General features: G+C 42.2%; 2 protein-coding genes across 4 annotated transcripts in view; one reads left to right on the top strand and one right to left on the bottom strand.

The window, feature by feature from the left end:
• Nucleotides 1-542: 542 nt before the first annotated feature.
• PTGER4 (prostaglandin E receptor 4) lies at nt 543-11,743 on the top strand. The gene is made up of 2 exons (XM_030470429.1): nt 543-1,893; nt 9,596-11,743. Exons 1-2 carry the CDS (start codon nt 1,063-1,065, stop codon nt 10,187-10,189), a joined length of 1,425 nt encoding a protein of 474 aa, XP_030326289.1. The 5' UTR covers nt 543-1,062; the 3' UTR covers nt 10,190-11,743.
• Nucleotides 11,744-15,115: 3,372 nt separating this feature from the next.
• The window catches only part of TTC33 (tetratricopeptide repeat domain 33), a 44,636-nt gene continuing 37,575 nt past the window's right edge, over nt 15,116-22,176 (bottom strand). For 2 of the 3 annotated variants that reach the window (XM_030469791.1, XM_030469790.1), the window contains exon 5: nt 15,171-17,985. In XM_030469791.1, coding sequence (XP_030325651.1) covers nt 17,635-17,985 — 351 coding nt within the window. In that variant the 3' untranslated portion in view covers nt 15,171-17,634. Of the gene's footprint in view, nt 17,986-22,176 lie in introns of all 3 variants that reach the window. The other variant, XM_030469789.1, reaches the window with a different exon arrangement.

Below are 22,176 nucleotides of genomic sequence, written 5' to 3'. Positions count from 1 at the left end.
GGCCCGGCCCCGTCTCCCCCCCGCTCCCCCTCAGGAGCCGGCAGCCGGTGGCGCAGCCCCTTCTCCCGGGGACAGGGAGGGGACAGGGGCTCACCCCCAGGGCAGGAATTTGGCGGGAATATTCCCTCGGAGCGCCCGTCCGGCAGCGCTGCCCTTTAGCGAAGGTGCGAGGAGCCCTCGCCCCATCCGCGACACGTGGGTGAGGCCGCACGGGGCCTCCGGCCACGAGGGACCAGAAGCAAAGCGGACACCGCGCGCGCAGGTGCCCTCGGCCGGCCAGTGCCCACGGTGCCCTCACACACAGACACACACACGCCCCATGAGCCGCCCCACCCCGCCCCTCAGGCAGCCCCGGGCGGAGGTGCCCGCTCCCAGCCCCGCGCAACCTGTCCTCCGCGGCGCGGCCAATGGGGCGAGAGGGCGGGGAGCGCGGCGGGAGCTGCCCTCGCCGCCTCCGCCCTCCGCGGCGAAACTCGGCGGGAGCGCCGCGGGAAGGGAGTTGGTGTCCGCGCCCCGCAGCTCGCCGCACAGCTCCTCTCCGCACCGCACCGCCGGCCGGCGGGAAGGGGATGAGCGGCGGACACCGCGCTCCGGCACCTCCCCGCGCCGCCCCCGAGGGCACCTGGAGCCGCCGCCCGCCCGCCCAGGGCTGCCCCAGCGCCGCGCTGAGCTGAGCCGAGCCGTCCCCAGCGTCGGTGCGAGAAGCTGAGAGCCGGCCCCGCGCCCATCGGCTCCGCGCTGCTCCACGCTCGGGCCGCCCCGATCCCCCCTCGCGCTGGGCGGCGGAGCGCCGCGGGCAGAGCAGCGGCAGGAAGAGGCAGCCCCGGCTCCCCCGCTGCAGTCGATCGCTGCCGGACGGCACCCCGCTTCGGCGCCTCTTTAGGACTTTCTTTTTTCCCCTTTTTTAACCAAAACACACCACTTTTTCCTTTCCCTTTTTTTTTTTCTTACTTCCTCACTTGAAGTTTTGTTCTCACGCTGAACTATCCCTCCCCTCCCTTACTCTGCCTTTCCGGACCCGCTCCAGCCTCCGGTCGACTCCCCAGCAGCACCGTGGGCATCATGTCCTTCGACCCCACCATCATGCCACCTGCGAACGGCTCCGCCAACGGGACCGCCACTGGGGCGGAGGGTGGGAAGCCCCCCACCATCCCCACCGTCATGTTCATCTTCGGCGTGGTGGGCAACCTCATAGCCATCGTGGTGCTCTGCAAGTCCAGGAAGGAGCAGAAGGAGACCACTTTCTACACACTGGTCTGCGGGCTGGCTGTCACCGATCTCTTAGGGACCTGTCTGGTGAGTCCGGTCACTATTGCCACTTACCTGCAGAACCGCTGGCCAGGAGGATCGGCACTGTGTGAGTACAGCTCCTTCATCCTCCTCTTCTTTGGACTCTCTGGCCTCAGTATTATCTGTGCCATGTCCATAGAAAGGTACCTGGCCATCAACCATGCCTATTTCTACAACCATTATGTAGACAAGAAGCTGGCAGGACTCACGCTCTTTGCCATCTATGCCTCCAACGTGCTGTTCTGTGCCCTCCCCAGCATGGGACTCGGCAAGTCTACCTTGCAGTACCCTTACACTTGGTGTTTCATAGACTGGCGAGCAAAGGAGGCCACCCATGCAGCATATTCCTACATGTACGCCGGCTTCAGCTCCTTCCTAATCATGGTCACCGTGGTCTGCAACATCCTGGTGTGCGTGGCCCTCATCCGCATGCACCGGCAGTTCATGCGGCGCACGTCGCTGGGGACAGACACCACCTCCAGCCGTTTATCTGACTTTCGCAGGCGCCGGAGCTTCCGTCGGATGGCTGGAGCAGAGATCCAGATGGTTATTCTGCTCATTGCCACTTCCCTGGTGGTGGTGATCTGCTCCATTCCTCTGGTGGTGAGTAACATTGTGCAACCCTTCTTTTCCATCACCCGCACAGCTGAGTCTTTCGTGCTCCTAGTCTGTGCTTGTAGGACAGAATCCTATTTAGCTGGCACTGCAAATTGTTATAATAACTTAAAGGCTGCTAGCATACGTGCATGGTGAAAGTTGTGTTGATTTATATTTAGATGAAAAACTTGCTTATCCCAAGTCCTGGGCTTTTTTAATTGGTTAAAATGCAGCGCCAAAAGTTCTCAGTAATTTTTCCACTGTTCAGCTGGAATCTGCATAGCAAAAGTCTTGCTGAGAGCTAGAGGCACTTTAAAGTTCACTTCGAAAATTAATTTGTGATGAGTGAGCTTTGGATCTGGCCTGCCTTTCTGGATGCTTACTGTGTTTTAAAAATGTGCACGCCGTTGCTGACAGGTACAGCAGTCCTTAAATGTGTGAAAGGAGGACACAGCTCTGTTCACTTGGCACCAGCCATACACACTGTGCTTCAACCCAAAACTTGAGATGAGCTTCCCGTCCTTAGGGAGGGATTCAGCCACCATCTCTGGGGTGATCCCACACAGGCATCCCTCCGGCAGATCCCTGCTGTAGGAGAAGTAAACTTGGTGGAACCATCAGCTGGTGCTCACTTGAATAAGAGTTGGAGGAATCTGGTCCATGTAAACCTAGAGATCATGCTGAAATATCAAGCAACATTACCACTAACCATTTGCTAATTTTCTGAAACAGCAGAACAATTAGTGTCATTAAATTGACATGCAGGATCCACTTCTGTTCCTCCACCTTATCTCCAAGCAAGAAAAAAAATAACAACCACCCACTAGCTGGAGGCTTAGTTCTTGCTTGCCACCCCCCATAATAAAGCTTGGCGAACTTCTCTGCTCCTCTGGCTCAAAGACGTTAAAACAAATAGCCGGCTTGCCCTATTCGCCACCTTCCAAAACACAGTGTGGGGAGCCAGGCAGTGTTTGTCAGAAAGTGTTTTAGCAAGATTGTTTTGAGGGGGTTTATTGTTGGTAGGGTGATCTGTGTGAAACATAGCTGGCCAGATGGGGATGTGAAACAAATAGTGTATACCATGGTAAGAAAGTTTAGAGAAGTACATGTGAACACACAAGACTTGAGAAATAAGTGAGTCTGTCCCCCTGCCTCAGAGGAGTTGTAATCGCAAGGGTTGGGCCAGTTTTGCCACATTACTAACATAAACAGGAGCCACTGAAGTGTGGCTGTGCCCCAGCACCCTGGCTGTCACTGAAAGCCGTGTTCTGTCCTTTGCTGTTGTCACTTTGCATTGCGCCATGGCATGACCGAGCAAAATGCCTTGTGTTCATTGCTTGACATCTGAAGGGAGCCGAGAGGTGCTGAGCTGCACACAGGGTATCTCCGGGAGGTGCATGTGTGTTAGATGGAGGAGCTGATCACAACCTGCCCTGCAGTCAAGCTCCAGAAACTGCAACTTGCTGGCTGGGAAGCAGGTCGTGGAGTGGTCAAAACCCCGACAGTACTGTGGGTTGACAGTTCTTAATTTGATTAATCTAGGATTAAAACAGCTACTTCACAAAGGAACGATATTGCATTTTCAAAACAGATGCTGGTAAATGCAGAAAATAGGTTCTGGGAATTAAATACTGAGTTGTGATGTGATGGACTTAATCAGTTTCAGAAAAAAGGCCAAAACTTCTTGTGTAGACAAGCAGTTAGAGGAAGGCTGAGAAGTTTGAATGTAAAATACAAAATTAAACTGTTCACATCATTTGTTCATAAGCAGTCTTTGCAGAATATTTAAAAAAAAAAAAAAAAAGGAAAAATCAAGCGGGAAGGGTTAACAGAAAGTGAACTGGATTGTTGACAGTTGCAGTTAATGAACCTGGGTGGAGCAAAGGGTTTATTATTCAAACAGTAGTTAGTGAAAAACTTGTACATCGCAGAAGGTATGTGAAGGTGAAGGTGATGAAGTTGTGTAGCTTTTTCAGACCTTGATTTCACTACCTGTAAAGGCACAGTGTTCTGTCGGGAGCGTTCATGTAAATCAGCTTTTCCCTGCTAAAGCCGCATCTTTTCTGTATCTAAAAATGAAGTGAGAGAATGTCATTTCACCTAGATGGATGACTAAGAAAAAAAGGAAGCTTTCTTTTAAAACGCCCAACCAACCACATGTATGCCTATCATCACAGTGACCAGTGTGGTTAAATTTCTTCATTAGCAGCTTTTATAATTTGTTTGCCTCCCCCTGTGGGAGTGCTATGGCCATATATGCTGCTTTATGCTGTGAGGTACTGCAGTGTATGCTGCTGTATTAAGCCCTGTGGTTGCATATATGTCTGAGATTAAGAACTGAGAGAGAAACTCAGAGAAGTGACGCTTTTATGCTGTAAATCCCTAGAAGAATCCACTTGCAGAGGTAGGTAAATCACTAATACAGAGGTACATATTCTCGACTTGGAGGAGTTTTAGGGAGCCATCACTGAGCGAGAGGCTCGTGTAACAGGGCAGCCTGGCAGTCACCGGGAACAGGCAAAGGGTGAGGTGGTGGCAGCAGCATGATTCAGATACACAGTGCAGGCTCAGAGGGTGCTTTGTGACTGAAGTTTTCTGATGAGCTGACTTCCTATTGATGATTTCAGCTGAATAAACCATCACCTAAGTCAAAGCAAAGCAACTTCTGAAAGAGAGACATAAACCTCTAACATTTTAGTATGAACACTCTCACAACATCATAAAACAGCAGAGGCAGTCATGCAGACTACATTTATTAGGGTTTGACAAAAAAATTTCAAGTCTTAAAATATTAAATAGCCCTGAAATAATAAACAAAGGCTTGTCTTGATTTAAAAAGTGGTTAAAGAACAGCAAGCTGAGTCACAAAGAACAGCAGTTTTTAATAACGAGATGCTCCAGCACTCAGTTTACAAGTAGGTTTATTGAGTGTCTTAATGATTTGTTCATAAAATCAGCAAACTTCTACAGTGACGAATACTATAACAAAATTGTGGGGGATTATGCAAAATGATGAATGAACTTGACAGAATTGAAGGCTGGTCAGATTTATCAAGGAAAGAAAAGCTGAATGGAAAACAGTGAAACTTTCGCTACAACCTTGTGTTCTTAGCATACAGAAAGCAATGTGAAAGACATGAAGAAGAATCTGACAACAGTTTAAAAATGAAATAAGGAAAATGTATAAGTTGGGTGCTAACTCTTGTCTGAACTCCGCACTGGTTATTTCATCTTGTAAAATATTGTGAGTTTTTAGAAGGTAGAATTGGATAGAGTTAAAACTAGAGAGTAAGTTATATTAGGAGAGATGTTTGTCAAGAATATAGTAGAAATTATTATCCAGCCTTTAAAAACAAACAAACTCTTTCAAGAGCAAATAGGCGCACACTACTCAGAGTCTGTAATTCACTCCAGCAGTGTGTCGGATACTCTTAAGAATTTTTAGTGCATGATCTTTGTCTGATCCTGACCACTGAACATGGTTGTTACATTATGGTGAAGTGGAAAATAAAATACAGTGTTTCAGGGTGTAGATCTGGTTGATTGCGTGAAATAATCAGGAGTTTCTAAATTAATGCTGAACTGATCTAAAAGTTTGGGGTTTCTTTTGGCTTGATTGGTTTTGACTTTTGAAGTATCAGGGACTGTCTGCAGCCAACAGCAACGTGGCAGGCACGATTTTTGAGCAGTGGAGTAGACACCAAGAAGACACCAGGCCCTTGAAGGGCAAAGGTTATTGGCTTGCAGAGCTGAAAAACTTGTTCCTGCTTATTAGTGTATGGTTTTTAAGTTTATCCAATCAGTATGTGGGGAGATTTTGAGGGCAGGTGGAAGTTAGGAAGACAATTACCAGTGTGCTTGTGACTATACAAGTCACTTTATAGTACTTCATAGGATCGGAAATCATGATTTGCATCTGTAGTTAGTAAAATGGAAAAGCAGCAAACAGCTCACAGGACTGATCCTACAACTACCTATCACCTGAACATAGTAAATTCAACATACCTTGGAGCTATGTCCTGCTTAACGCAATTGCAAACAAACTGCTAGCACTTTTAAGATATGTTGCCTGAATTCTACAGTTGCAAAACTAGCATACAAAACTCATTATTTTGAGACTTGAATTGCTCTAGTTTGCTTCTTTCTTTAATTACCATTTCAAATTGCACAAATTCAAGCATCAGATTAGCTAATTTAATAGTGGATTCCACTTACTTGGTGCTTAGAAGATGAAGGCAATATCCTTTATTATGCTGCCTCCTGCAGCGGAAGACTTCTGGCCAAAACAAGATAACATCTCTTACTGTTCTTGCATATGATACATTAGTAAGTGCTGTTTCACCAGTACGTAAAGAAATGATAAAATTGGCATTCCAACACAGATTAACTTTTTACTTTACTGTGATTAATATGTAATCCCTGCAATAGGTCTGGCTTGATAGATGCCTTTAACATTTGTGGGGGCTTCTAATAAAAGACGTGGGACCTTTTGGGAAGTAGAAACAGTTTCTTACAGTCCAAAGTTTTCACTAAATTTGTCCATTTTACAAATCTCTAACCTGTAGGTGCTGCATAGCTGTCAAATGGAAATAAAGCATACAGAGATAACATGAAGCATGCTGCACTGTGCAATTAGCAATTGTCCTTTTCTGCCACAGGGCGAACACTTAAAAGACATTTTTGTCTTTCAGCAAAGCCAGGTAGACAGAGAAAGGTGAAATAGGTACCTCAATTTCATACACCACTTATCAAAAGAACAATCCGACTATTAAATCACTGACGTGTAACTATAGCTCCAAGTTAAAAAAAAAAAAGGGGGGGTGGAAAGTCAGGTCTCCATAGCTGGGCTTCTTCAGCTATCTTCAAAGGGTGCCTTTGGGTTCTCTGATCTGGATGAATTTATCAGCAAATACCCCTCCCTGTCACACCTCTAATCTTCCCGATAATGACGGCGTTCAGTTGTGTGAGCTGCTAGAAGGCCTCCACTCCCTCAACGCTGTCCTTTGGACTCCTGGCTTTCAGGACACATAGCTGTCCGGTGAACAACTGGTGAAATACGTAGATCAGCATTTACACACTTTCAGGGTGTATTTCTCCACATAAGGAAATCTCAGTACAGAAAAGGAGTGTTTCAGAACACAGTTGGTATGGCACAAATTAAATCTCCTGGGGAATGGTGCATTTCTATATTTGACCTTTGTATATTTATACATTTGACCTCCTACCATTTCATAGGGACAAAAAAATCTCACACAAATGGAGAAGTATTTCAAGAACAGATTTTAGCCGATGCCAGACGTTGCCTCAACTTTTTTTTCAGCATTTCAGGTTCAGGGACCCCAACTGCTGCTGCCTCTCAGCCCCGGCATTGCTTGTAGGGGCTCGACTTCCACAAGCTGATAGATCGAGTCGCAGAGCTTTCCCCTCCATGTAGCGTTAACCCGGGGTTGCCCACTTCCATCCGCATCCCCGGGATGCACCACGGCAGCCCCCGGGTACGGGGCAGGTGGCCCGGTGGGACAGTGACCGTGGGACACCGTGACCGCGGGACACCCGTGCCACCTAGCGGTGCCCTCGGGAAAGGTGTGGACGAGGCAGACCACCCCCCAGCAAACGGCAAGAGGTTTTCATGAAGGGCGTTTTTAAGGAATCAGCAGTAGTAACAGCCAAACGATTGAAAAATTTCGGCGTCTGGAGGGGCTGGTCTGCTCCTCATGGAATCATGTGGTGATGGATGTCAGATGGAGGCCAATATAAAATAAACAGTGAAAAAAAATTAAAGCAGGTAAAGCTGCATAAAAGAAAACCCCATAAAAATAAGGTCAGTATGTGGAAGAATACTCTTTGACATACTTGAATTACGTGTTTGGCTTAACAGAAAAATAAGATAAATAAATGGTTGTCAACAAGATATCGGCAGTGTTAGAAATTATTAGGAAAGTAACTGAGAATAAAATTTGCATCATTATATTGCTGTATAAATTCAAGATTCTCCCATATTTTTAACTTGTTACCCATAAACCTAGAGAAAAGCACTGAGAAAGAAAATACAGGCAATCATCGATTTGACAGTCATTTCGAGAGAGACTCTATGCTTAGGGCTTCCAAAGAGGCACTCCACATTATTTTAAACATACTTTATTGATAGCTTTGGAGCATACGCAGTCTCTGAATTTTGACAGGCCAAATGGCACCGCACTGCCCTGCTGCAGGAAAATTTGTCCAGACAGAATTGTGAAATTCTTCACCAGACATGGATGGTTTCACATGCAGAACTTCCAATAAAAAATGACTGAAAAGGTCTGTGCTAGTTTGGCTCGTTTATTTAAATATTTGTCTGCCTCCTTGTCTGTAACCTCCTAGCAAGGCAAGACGTGATTCGTTTCAGGAGCCAAGGATAAGATTTTAAAAACCTCATAATTTCGCTACTTGATTTTCACTGTATCAAATAAGATAATTAAGGGATTTATTTTGCCTTACCTTAGGGAATCTGAAGAAAACAGCATCTTCCATTATCAGTTCTTTTCAGTGGCTTTCCAAGGCCTTCCTGTAATTGGACACTGAGTAAGTCTTGCTATAATGGAGAACAGCTGTTTGAGACTGATCAACATAAATTCTTATGATGCCATGATGCCATCCTCCTTAGTGACATTGGAAAGATAACAATTGATATCAAAGAATTGGGCTGTGCCTTACAGTAGCATTTACAGAAGTGGCTTCTAAACCAGGAGGGGCACTAGGTTACTGGGGTTTTTCTGGATTCAGAGGAAAAAGGTGAAGGAGCCATTCCTATGTAGAAGACAGGATCCTTCACTCTTAAATTTTGTGCATGATAAACTAAAATTGCTAATTAAATACTTCCTTCATGCAGCAGCTTCAACATCTTAAATTCTTCATCACTTCATCAGTGTTTTTATGCTTATGTAAGTAGAACCAAAATGCTGTCTCATGTAGGAGGGCAGAGCACTCCAGTCCAGTGCTGCAGTCACCTCATCATCTTGACCTAGTAAAAGGTCAAGATGAAAAATCTCCTAGCTGGGGGACTTTTCTTTCTTTTTTTTTTTTTTTTTTTTTTTTGGTACATTTCTCTTTTTCAAAACCATGCAGCAGTAAGCCAACAGCTGAGGGTGTACAAACAATTCTGGTAAGGACAGGTGCCAGCAAAATGCATTTCTAAACTTAAGAATCGACAGCTCTGGACTTGCTTCCAGAGTCTAATGTGCTTGAATTACAATCTGTGTTTCAGTTTGTTTCTAAACAAACAGTTATTAGGCCTTTGCTGGAGGAACTGATAGCCCAGGCCTCCTCAGTCAGATATCTCTTTGCAGGTAGCATAAAACTCCCGGCGTACCAAGGAAGCGGGATACAGCTCTGCATCTTTGCTCCCGAATTCTATCAGGAAAAAAGAATTTTTTAAAATAGCAGCCAAAAGTTGGAGATTCAGGGATTAATTATGAGGGGAAGGAGAGAGAAAGAGCTATTCCTTTCCTACCTGTAACAAAGAAGACCAATTTACAGCAGATTCATATCTCTTAGCTATTTCCAGAAACAGCATCACGGCTGCCAATCTGAGATGCCTGGCTTTGCCAGCCTCTTCTCTTGTCATAGCTTGCATAGCAAATGTAGATCTCTGCTTTCAAATGTAAACTTTGTTTTTCTGGCAAAGTGGTATAACTGTATCTTTCTCTTCCCCTGTCTCCTTGGGTAGGTCCGTGTCTTTGTGAATCAGCTGTACCAGCCAGAATCAGTGAAGGATGTGAGGCAGAACCCTGACCTGCAGGCCATCCGCATTGCCTCGGTGAACCCCATTTTAGACCCATGGATCTACATCCTCCTCCGCAAGACCGTGCTCAGCAAAGCCATTGAGAAGGTGAAGTGCCTCTTCTGCCGCATCGGAGGCGCTCGGAGGCAGCACTCGGGGGGCAATTTCAACTGCGTGGATGGCCGCAGGACCTCCTCCGCCATGTCAAGTCAGTCGCCCTCCTTCATCTCCCGTGAGCTGAGGGAGATCAGCAGCACCTCGCAAACGCTGCTCTATCCTCCGGAGTTAAGCGAAAGCAGTGTCGGTGGCCGCGTGCTGCTCCCAGGGCCCAGCGCCAGCTTGGCTCAGTCTGACACCACCTCAGTGAGGACACTGCGCAGCTCGGAGACCTCGGACTCCTCACAGGGTCAGGACTCCGAGAGCGTCTTCCTGGTGAACGAAATAGGGTCTGGTGGCGGGGCCAGCTCTACAGCCAAGGGTGGCCCTCTGCAGGTCACCTTCCCCACAGAGACACTGAATTTATCAGAAAAGTGTATATAGATAGCCATGAAAGGCATCAACATTGGGGATACTTCCCGGTACATTGGAAAAACTGGTGCAATAGAGAGGTGTTCTGCCCATTTGAGGGCAGAGGGGATCAGCTGTGCTCCAAAGGGCTATTTTTTTTCTTGCCGTGTGATGGGTATATTTCTTTCAGACTACTGAGGACTGTATGGAACAGACACTGCACTTGGACTCTGCCATCAAAAATGGTACAAGGCAGGTCTAATGGGACTGGAAACATGAACTGCCTTCTGGGACACAGGGAGAGCTACTGCACCCCTGGAAATAGGAAGACCCATCACTTTTTTTTTTCTTTCTTTCTTTCTTCTTTCCCTTTCCAAATATGTTAGAACTGTGTTTTCTCTCCCCATGGTTGCTCAGCTATCGAGAGTTTAAGCTTCTGGTACTAGAGCTGGATGTGAGGCAGCTGCTAGGAACTGGACACAGCTACTCTGAGAGCTGCCTGGGGCAGAATTTTAAAGTGTCTCACTAAAGCATGAAAATGTGAATTTTTACCATTGTACATATATCAGGACTGAAAATATTTAAAAGTCTATTCTTCTCTGTGAGAAGGTTTCTTATTAATACAAGGTATATAGAAATGATTGCCAGCCTTCTCTTCCCCCAGTATTTCCTGCTGATAAGACAGTCTTGGTTTAGATTTGTTGTCTATGCTAGATTCGCAGCTGATGAGGTAATTCTTTAGCTGAGAATACATAAGCACTTTCTGAGTGAAATGGGAATATAGGCGCTATTAAGGGAGAAAAAGAAAACACATCCTTTCAGTTAAGAATATTCCTATTCAGTATATGTACATACTAAAAAGCCAGATTTTATTTATGTGCTGAGAATGTTTTCCTGTATAACACATCCATGCCTCTCCGAGTACTTTGGCCCACAGTCTGCACACATTTAGGCACACACTTCACATCACCCTTCAGAGTCATCCCCTTGCTGTCAGGGAGACTCCTTTCATATAAAGTTAAGGATGTACAGAAGTGCTTTCAACATCAGGGCCTGAAACTTTAAACCCTGGTTAATAGTCTTAATACTCACTTTAGTTAAAGCATCACTGATGTAGTAAAGGTATTTTTTCATAACATTTATCATTTTACTTTAAATAGTAAATAGAATTTTATGACTGTGTAATCTGATACTCCATCAAATAAATGTACAAAACCATGGAAGCAGAATCTTCATTTTAAAGTATAGGTTATATAAAGCCATAGCTGCGTCTTGAAAATCATTTGTTCTTACAGTTTTAATGGCAAATACATCACCAAAACCAGCTGTTAACCACTGAAAAAAGAGTTTTGTGTTTTATGTTGTAAGGGTTAGATCTTGTTCCAGAAACACTGTTTATCAAAGTAATTCTGTATAGATATTTGGAGGATGTTTTGTCAAATACTAAGCATGTTATGCTGCTTAAAGTGTTTTCATGTGAATGCTATATTGTAGTGACAATCTTGAGCCTTATGTTGATATGTTTAAGCAATTGTACTGACCGAAGTAATTTTGGAGATCACAATTAAATGGAAATGTTCTGCTTGATCTCAGCTGTTTGTACGAGTTTGCCATTCAGTGCCAGCTCCTTGCCATAACAAGCCTCTCATCTTGGAATGCTTTGACCTCTTAAGTTTCCAAACCACCACAGCGTGATCAATACCAGCAGGAGGCAGCCATCTTCAAAAACGCCCCCAAGAGCACCAGTGTGGAGCCATGAAAATTATTTATGTAAACAAACAGACATCACAGATGTTTTCCTTTGACAGAGAATAATAAGCTTGTTGAGCTTATTTGCCTTGATCCATATAGAAAGTGAAGTTAAACATCTACACAAATACTTGCAGCAGAAGCCACTTTTCCACCAGTTAAGCTGCAGAACAGTATTACTCAAGTTCCTGCTGCAGCTACGGATAAAGATCTGCCTGAATCCTTTGCAATTAAATCACTTACCTATGGTCTGTTGCTTACTAGTGACCAACAAATAGAATACACTCATAGTACTTCCCCAGACAGGAAATAATACCAGGCAGAGTGGGAAGGTGGGACTGCCACTTTTGTACCACCACCGGACCACACCTTTGCAGCCAGCCCAAAGCAGTACAGCAACGTTACTGCTATTGCATGCAATGACAGAATTAAATAACAACAGTCTATAATAGGTATTTAAATAAGCAAGGGCTTATTATTTTTAATTGTTTTATTGATACTCTTTTATTTCTCATCATTATTGACAAGAAATACACATGGTCTGGAAGAGCTTTAAGCAAGAATAGACCATCTTAAGTAGCTGACCTTCCTCCTGCCCACAGCATTGTTGGTGTGTCAGTAGTGGACTGGGCTCACAGTACACATCATTAACACAGACTCCTTCAGTGATGAACTCAAGGATTCCCAACCGTCTTACAAAGTGTCCTGAGCAGTACTGGACTTGCCTGCAACAGGGCAATGGCAGTGCACAAAGATGAAATTGGGAGCACCTCTACTGCCTCGTTGCAAACAAACACAGATGGGTGTTCAGAAGTAGCATGGCTAAAAGGGCTTTTTAGGGTGACAGACAACTGAGTCTCCCCCCCCTGCCCAACAGTCCCACTCAGCTTTGGTACCCTCTTCCATGCTGAACACAAACACGCTAGTGAACTATCTTCCTCAGCCTCCCTGAGCATAATCAGTCTCATAAAATAAAGCTACAAGTTTGTAGAGGTTAATTTGCCACGTGGAAGTTACAAGGTCATTTTCCTGAGTAGTTCCCATACGTTCAAAGGGCTTTGCTTCTCACACGTAATAGCTCCCTTCCACTCCTGGCTTCCAAAGGTCCATATAGCCCAGCAGCAGCTTATCTTCCACATCTGCATAACCCTTCCCCAGCCCTCTGTGTTCACAGAAAATGCACTGATTTGCCATTCAGGAATTTCTCACACCACAATTGTGTCTACCTGACTCCATCCTGCTAGTCCTGTGAGTGGCAGCCCCGCTCCCTCACTTCCAGCAGTCCATACATCCAGACCTCTCCTTCACACAACCTTTCCACCCAGAGGTACTGCTGGACCCCCATCCCACACCCCAAGCCCCAGCCCTAACTCAATTTAAGGCCATGTCCTGTGGCACAGTTTGGAGGATCTACCCACCACAGGCAGGATGACAGTCGGTATCTGTTCAAGACAGTGGTTTCTATGAATATTTGTAATTAATTTGAATCTCTGATCAATACTAAAAGTTAGCATTACAACTGGCCCTAGGTTTAGCGTGTAAGAAATACTGACACCGGACTTGGACTATAAGGGTAAGGGTAGGTTGTAGGGTCCTGTTTTAAATCAAGCTTATAACTCTCTGCTGCCTACAACACTAGTGCTGCCTAACCCAAACTGTTGCCATAGGCGCAATGCCAAAGCACTAACAAAATCAGTGTAACCCACTGTCTTCAAATGGCACCAGCCACCACCCTAACCAAGCAACTTTCTACAGATTTTAGTTCTGCTCCTAGGGACAACTGCAAACATATTCTATTTAAGGCAGATTGACTTATTAGAACTACTGATTACCACCAGAACTTTCCACTCCTAGTAGTGTTCTGGACCTGCCAGCTTTACCAGACTTGGAAACCAAGAGAAGCCTAAATCATCTGCTTTCTGAACCCAAATAGCCAACTCACTCCCCACCTCTAATGCTTTCCCATGATTATTCACCCTCTAGAAACCTTATAGCTCCTAGAAAAATCAACCCTCAAATCCAGGCCAACACACCTGGGAGGATCCAGCAATCACCCATTCTCATAAGCTCCTCCCGCTTCTAAACTAGTCCTCTGTGGAGAGAACTACGGCCAAGGACTCCAATCCATTCAAGAATATGATGTTAATGTGATACCAATCTACAACAAACACACGGTGTCTGCAGCCTGCCAATAAACCAAGATCAGTTTTACAGCTATTGTATGACCCCAAAATAAAGCAAGCACATACCCTCAGCACTAGCTTTTACCTCCTTTCCCTTGGTTTTAGGGTCTGGGATGCACTTACCTTGTACGGCCAGGTAAGTTCCCAATGCTACCTCTCTAATCTTGATCTGTAATAGATATTGAGACAACTTTCAGGAACTAGAAGAGTGAACTGTTACATTTGCTTTTTTCCCCTCCATAACTACTTTTAAAATCCAATCTCTTCTGGTATTAGCAAATTAGTCACTGTTGTGTTATCAGATCCATGCCTTTTTTACCCTCTAGATTGTCAGAAAGGATTTATTCTCTCTCAGTGTAAACTATGTTTAATTTTTTTTTAAGATAGTATATCCATCCATAAAAGTGGAATTAACCTGCCCTGTTTCAGCATTTGAAGTTAACTGCCACTCAGTCACCTTCAGCTTCCTTTTTAGCCAAAGAAAAAAATTAGGCACCTAGGGAGGTATCCTAAGATTCTTATTTAACACCAGGCATATGAATGGCCCTCTGAGGCTGTGTATTCCTTTACACTGGATATAAAAGGATTCAAAGGGAAAAAACTGTATTTAAACGTTTAATTGTAGATGCCAAATTAAGCAAATTAATCCACCTAACCTTGTTGAGATTTCCTCTTTAACAATGTTGCAACACTTTAGCATTTTAATATATATGATTCATATGGAAGGCAAACACATGGAAGCTGCTGCAGCCGCTGCCACAATTGATGATGAACAACAATAAAAATAAATTCCCGATGGCAAAGTGGGAGCGTGCTTCATAAATACCCTATTTTTGGTAAGGAAGGCTTTCTCCTTTGGGTGCTTCTCATTTGGATACCCTTGGGAGGTTTAAAAGCACTAAACACTCACTACCTTTTATTAAACATTTTTCCCAAGTTGTCCCTTCTTTTTTTTCCAAAACTGTAACACATTAACATGTTCAGCAGAGACAGAAGAAGCCAAGTGATTAAATGGGTGACATTCTAAAATGGTCAATGGTAATCTTTATTCCTGTTATAACCAAAGAATAAACAGGCATCACTAAGCAGCAGAGAAGTCAGTATTTTATTCAAACAGACCCAAAAAATCCCATACAAGCAAAACGTGGCATGCTGTACAAAAAACCAAAGTTGAAACCATCAATTTTTGAACTTCTTCCCAGTCTCAGATTAACACTATTGCAAGAATTTACCTGCTCTACAGCGCTCTACAAAACACTACAGTCCTGACAGTACCTAGAATTCATAGCCTAATCTAACCAGAATGAAAACACATTTAGCACAGGGATAGAAACAACCACCCCTCGAACCCAGCTTGGCCGTTCTGCCTGATGGTGCAGATGCACGCCCCTCCATTAGTTTGGCACAGCAGTGCAGAAGTCAATAGGAATTTTGTGAATCATTTCAGTGGAAACAGATTCTGTGATAACATGGGACTTCTGAGAGGAGGGAGGCAGTCCTTCCTGTATGAGTAAATACATAACACTGACGCAAGTATAAAGCACAAAGAAAGAAAAGATGTGTTGTATTATAGCTGACCTCCTTCAAAATGAAAACATACCTTACAGCTTCCAGCACATTTCCTTTTCTAGCCAGAGAACATCTCCTCTTTGAAGAAATATATCTAAATCCTTCTCATACTAACTCGTCCTGTGGCTGAATAGATTGTATTATTTAAGTTGTTAGGAAAAATAGGATGAAGAAGTTCTTCAACTGGGACAATTTAAAACATCTATCAAACCATATCTTAATCGAACATCTGTTCAGTAAGCATTTAAGATCTATTTCTGAACTGAATGAACAAATAAAAATGTAGCATGGTGATATTTTACATTTCTTGGTATATTTTAGTTGCTGTAATTATAATTATATTGAATACTTGGGAGATGTTAGAAAGTGTAAAATTTTGTGTGCGCACGTGCAAGCACAGAGCTAAAAATTCATACATACACAAAAATATATTCAGGAAGAATCTTGCAAAAATTAATGCAAACTTAGGAAGTACAACATCGCAATTAAGTTTTTCAAAGGGATAATTAAGTTCTGCAAAGACGGTAAGTGTCCTCTTCAGTAAAGTTATTCAACTGAAAGCATGATCTGATTTTTCTACATTACATTTTCTATTGCAAAAATCATTATGCTTCTCAAGCAACATTATTTCCTTTTAAAATTTGTTACTTTGAAAACAGAAATCAGATATGAAAAATACAAAGAGAACTGATTTCAAAAGGTTTCACTTCTCTATAAAACTATTATTCAAAAATGTTTTTATCATGCAAAACATGATCAAATTCAAGTACAAATTATATGTTCCCAATCCTAAATTGCCCCAGAATTCGTCCACTGACCACTTTTTTCCAGCCTAGTTTAGGAGGCAACCATCTCTATCATGTCTCCAGGCAGTGGAAAGAGAGCAGCCTCAGCACACAGCACAGAAAAGAAACAGCCTGACTTCATTTCTCTGAACTGCCCATGTGAGGAACAAACACACACCTTCCCCTAAAGAAAGATGAACATTAAACAAATCTCCTATGTTACACCTCTAGGTTAACACAATGTGAATACCCACCACAGCACCCAAAATCCAAAAAGGATAAAAAGGAAGACTTGGGTAATGCTATCCTGAAGAATTGGTTCATTAAGAACACACTTTAAATGTCAGGTCATAAAAATTAGGAAAAACAAACTGACTCCCTTTATCAGATTAGCTTACTAGGAAATAAAAGCCTAAACATAATACACTTCAGACATACCTACTTCCAACTCCCACCATTTTACTTCTGGTGATGTCTATAGCACAGCATTCAAGGCCAGTTTCAGTCTCAGCTGAACGTTCTTTCTTCTGGTGAAACATTCAGTAATAAATAAGCATTCAGGGCCCTGTTTGCTATAGCATTCCTTTTCATCTGACCAGAAAGTGTTTAACCCATCCAATTATGAAAGCAACAAGAAAGCTTCTATTGATTTCATTTGACTACAAATTGGATACCGGATCTATCACACACACAAGCAAAATAACAATCCATCTCTGCTTCATAGGAAGCTTCCTCCTAGAAAAGTAATCATAAAGCAAATAAAGACTTCTGATAACAGAGAACAGTTCACAGTTTATCTGGAACGAAAACAATGTTAATGAATAAGGACTGAAATAGACTTAAAAAAAACCCCCATTTTTCTTCTCAATGAGTTTTAATAAAAGCTTATTAATTACTGGGAAAATGTAGACATTAACTTGTAAAATTACATAGTTCATACAGATGAAAACAGTTATTAAAATGTAGTTAAGCATTTTAACATTGTATTTGTTCGTAAGCTCTTGGCTTTCTTCTCCAAAAATACGCATGAAATAACTCAGGTCACTGCTTTTTCAATTTACAAAGGTAAATTAACTGCAATTCTTTTAACTTTCGTAGGCTCTCACATTGCTTAAAAGAACAAAACCAAAGGAAGCCCAATACAATAAATTACAGTAGTTCTTAAAGGAGTATGGCAACCCATAAGGCTGCCCTATCGGGCTCTGATGAAAAGGGTTTCATCAGGAGTTGCAGGACAATCCTCTTTCTCAATAACAGTTTCTACTGTGCCTGAAGCAGACACAATCACTAATGTTTTAGCTTCTGAAAGAGCTTTCTCCTTCTCTGCAATGGCAGCACAGACTGCCACAACTTCATCACTTTCAAAGTCATAGTCTGGGATTGGTTCTTGTGCATGCTCTTTAACTTTTGCTAGTGTGTGCACTGCCCCAGTCTTTGTTGCCTTCTGCTGTTCGTATAGTTTTCTTGCCCAGGAAAGGTCCTCTTTCCATACTTCAGGGTTCATTGGGAAGATGTGTAAGGACACCTGGAAACTACGGATTGCCTAGAAACAGAATAGGGAAGAAACAAGGATTGGACACTTTAAAACCTACATATTTCATAATAGAAATTAACAACAACAAAATACTACAAGTACATCATTCAAGCAAAGACAAAAGTGATTTTACTCCAGTCTTGATTATCTGGAACAATCCTCCCTCAGCTGTAAGTTCAACTGTGCATACAATTGTCTGAAAGTACCAAGAATGAACAAATCTGGCAACCAGGGCACAAATAAGTCTTCACATGTCAAACATAATATTGGAATTAAAAAGGTAAAAGCAAGAATAATTTTTGTTTAGATGGTTTTCTATCCCACTTTTCTCTTATAACCAGTTGCATGGGAAAGCAAAAGCAGACAGATATGGTTTAAAGAAATACATAAAAGGACTGACTGGGATTTCATGCATCACTAATATTGCTGCTTTTAAATTAGCATGTAGTCATATCACATACACACCTAGTACTACAGTAATCACAGCCCCGTGATAAGCACTTTCTGTAACAGGTTTGTGGTTGCAAACACACTTACCTGGACAGACAAAAGTTGACAAACTAACTCCCAACTTAGAAATTTATTCTAAAAAAGAATTTTTATATTCTTATAAACCATATAATAGCAATACTAGTATAGTTGACACTGTTTCTCCTGTCTTTCAGCTCAGTTGGGAGAAGTCTCACAAATAAAATAACCAACACAGAAATTGTTAAGCATAAGAAAAAGGTGAACATCTAACCCAGTAGATGTGATATTCGGCAATAAGAAGAGATTGCTACAATATTGGAAAAATGCTAGACGAAGAATCTACAATGTATTGTCTTATAGTTACAGTCACAGTGAAAAGCTCAAGATTGATCTACTCAGACTTTTGTGTATGTATGCACAGGCCTGTGCGTATTTCACATTTATGACTGTATGGTCAGTTGTGGAAATGGCCACCTGAGTGGAAAAACTCTTGTGTGATGATGAACAGAAGCCTTCCTGTAGTGTGGGAAAACAGTGATGACATGGATTTGGATTGTATTTGGGAAAAGTTCTAGCAACTTACTTATAAAGACTTTAAAGATGTTTGAACAACCATCAAATGCCATATTCTGTTGTAATTTATAAATACTTAAAGCATCCAAATCAATTTCAAAAATCAGAACTTTTCTTCTGCATTGACAGAAATGGCCAACTCATCTTTCTGCTGGCTCAGATTAATACATGAAATCCATATGATGTGAACTCAGCAGACAAGAGATACAAATCAGATTTAAGAAATGCTGATTGTGCTATCACTATTACTGCTGTTGTAATAGTCAGCCTTTCAGTTCCAGGAAAAAAAAATAATACTTTATGATTGGTCCACAGCCAGCTTTGAAGTGTATGAGCGTGCTGAAATTTAAACAGAAGGAGGAGTGCAGTATAATTCTTGCAACACAGTGTCGTTTTATTCAACTTTGCTAGCTTTTAATTTCCAGTGATACATGAGCTGCAAGTAAACACTAAATGCTCTTTTTCTGTATTTCTGTTGAAAGTAAAATATAAACACACACCATCTGCTTTCCATGAAAGATGTGCCCTAATTAAAACCTGTCTATATAGTTATGTATATGCACAATAGACAACATTGAACAGTAATCAAATACAAGGTAACATTTATTAAGCTTAGAAACTGCTTTGTTGATTCATACAATACAGCATAAAAAGATCATCTTTGTAAATCTACTAGGAAAAAAAGATTTTGTGTGATATTTTTATAAATAATAAAATATTAAAAAGAAAGTAAATTTGAAATGTTGCAGAAGATCAGAGGGATTCATTTTAAAGCAGCAATGTAATACTGAAAAATACGGAACTGCCATCCTCATAAAATTTTATGTTGACGCTGTAACCGCTTCCACTGCCATTAATTTCTATTAAGACAAAAGAAAAGAAAAGAACAGTCTTACTTTTAATTCTCCCCGATGGAGATGTAAATCTCCAACTGTCTGTTTGGCACTATAGCAAAATGTAGTGGCACTACACAAGCTCGGCATTTCTAGCCTCATTTTAAAAGGCACTCCGATCTTAAGAGACCCTGCATGTAAGGACTACAGGCCTTCTATAGGAAACAGTATTATAAAATCTCCTGCAAGATTCTCTTGCTTGCTGAATTACAATATTTGAAGAATTCATATTTTTAAAATATTTTACATTTCATCTCACTATAGGGTATTCTGTAGCAAACAATGTTTCATCTGTCCTATGGGCAGAATCTTTTCTGCTGGTTTGTAGTCTTTCAATGTGAGGGGAAGTTTTGATCAGACTACGCTTTTTCTAGCACGTTTCTGTAACATAAGGACCCAGTAATTGCCACTATACAGTGACCCCTAAAAAAAGTAAGAGAGCGTTTTAAGAAGTTATGCAGTTCACACCTGCCCCCAAGGTTTGAATTAGACCTTTATATTACATCTGACAGTCACTGTCTGACCTATTTCAGAGGATGTCCATCAGTGAAGATAGGTATACATCTATAGGTAATGTTTTTCTTTATTTAACGTTCCCTAAATATGGATTTGTTTTAACAGCATCCAGCATAATACTAGTAGATGAAAAGCTGGACATGACCAAACAATGCGCACTTGCAGCCCAGAAAGCCAACTGTATCCTGGGCTGCATTAAGTGACCAGGAGACCCAGGGAGGTGATTCTCCCGCTCCACTCTGCTCTCATGAGAGCCCACCTGCAGCACTGCATCCAGCTCTGGGATCCCCAACACAAGAAGGATGTTGGAGCAAGTCCAGAGGAGGGCCAGAAGATGCTCTGAGGGCTGGAGCAGCTCTCCTATGTAAACAAGCTGGGAGAGTTGGGGTTGTTCAGCCTGAGAAGAGAAGACTTCAGGGAGACTTCCAGCTTAGCAGCTTCCAGCGCCTAAATGGGCCTACAAGAAATCTAGGGAGGAACTTTTTACAAGGGAATATGGCTTTAAACTGGAGGAGGGTAGATTTAAATTAGATATTAGGAAGAAATTTTTTATTGTGATGGTGGTGAAACACTGAAACAGTGTGTGAAATAGTGAGAGGTGGTAGATGTCCCGTATCTACATATTCAAGGTCAAGTTGGACTGGAGTCTGAGCAACCTGACCTAGTTGAAGATGTCCCTACTCACTGCAGAACTAGATGACTTTTAAACACCCCTTGCAACCCAAACCATTCTATGATTCTATGATAATACTTTATTGGAATTTTTGCCTTATTTCTTGTACTACTTACCATGAATATGAGTAATTTGTACAGAAACCTTTAACATAGAGACATTTGTGAAATTTTAGTGTATTTAAAGACTCATTTCTTTAAAGAATAAAAAAAAAAAAATCCAATTCTTTCAGCTATTTTCACTCTAATAGTTTATATGATATAATCTGAATGATGTGTTACCTATTTTAACTCTGAACTGCAGAGAACTGATGCAGTGCAGATGAAGGTGCATCACTGCCAGGGGTGACTCAGGTCATGGTCTCCCTGGGGCACAGGGCGTGACTGATGGCTGGCAGGAGAGGCCAGAGGACATATGCCTCAACCAAGCCAGTGGGGAATGCTCACAAGAACTAAGTACCCTTGCCAAGGTCTGTTGTTACAGATGAGCCCAGAAGTATAGTACAAGATGAAATCAGCAGGACAGAAATATGCCCTTGTCACAGGTTATATTTTCAAAAGAAATGTCTTTTATCAAATCCCGATAAGTACGACAGTACCATTTAAAGTGTGACACAAAACCTGCAAATGGAATAACAAGAAATTCTAGGCCAAAATTAAACAACAAATAGTAATTTTCAAAATTGCACTGCCTCTTTTTATGCACTTAAGAAGAATAGGTATCAACAATATTAAGATAGTAATCATAGAATCACAGAATGGTTTGTGTTGGAAAGGACCTTAAAGCTCATCTAGTTCCAATCACCCTGCCTGTGCAGGGACACCTTCCACTAGACCAGGTTGCTCCAAGCCCCATCCAATCTGGATGATAAAGTTAAATATTCCAGCAATACAAAATAATACACACATTTTTTTGTGCTTATAAGGAAGATTACCACAGCAGCACAATTAAATATTTTAATCTCATCTAAATCTATAAAAAGAATACCTGGGTTATTTATCCGCTCAAGTTGACAGGAACACAATCTGAAGCACATACTTGATTGCTTTTCAATGGAAAGCCAACCATCAGTTT

The sequence above is a fragment of the Strigops habroptila genome, chromosome Z (assembly GCF_004027225.2).
Source record: "Strigops habroptila isolate Jane chromosome Z, bStrHab1.2.pri, whole genome shotgun sequence".
Taxonomy (NCBI): domain Eukaryota; kingdom Metazoa; phylum Chordata; class Aves; order Psittaciformes; family Psittacidae; genus Strigops; species Strigops habroptila.
This window is presented reverse-complemented; position numbering and strand designations above follow the sequence as displayed.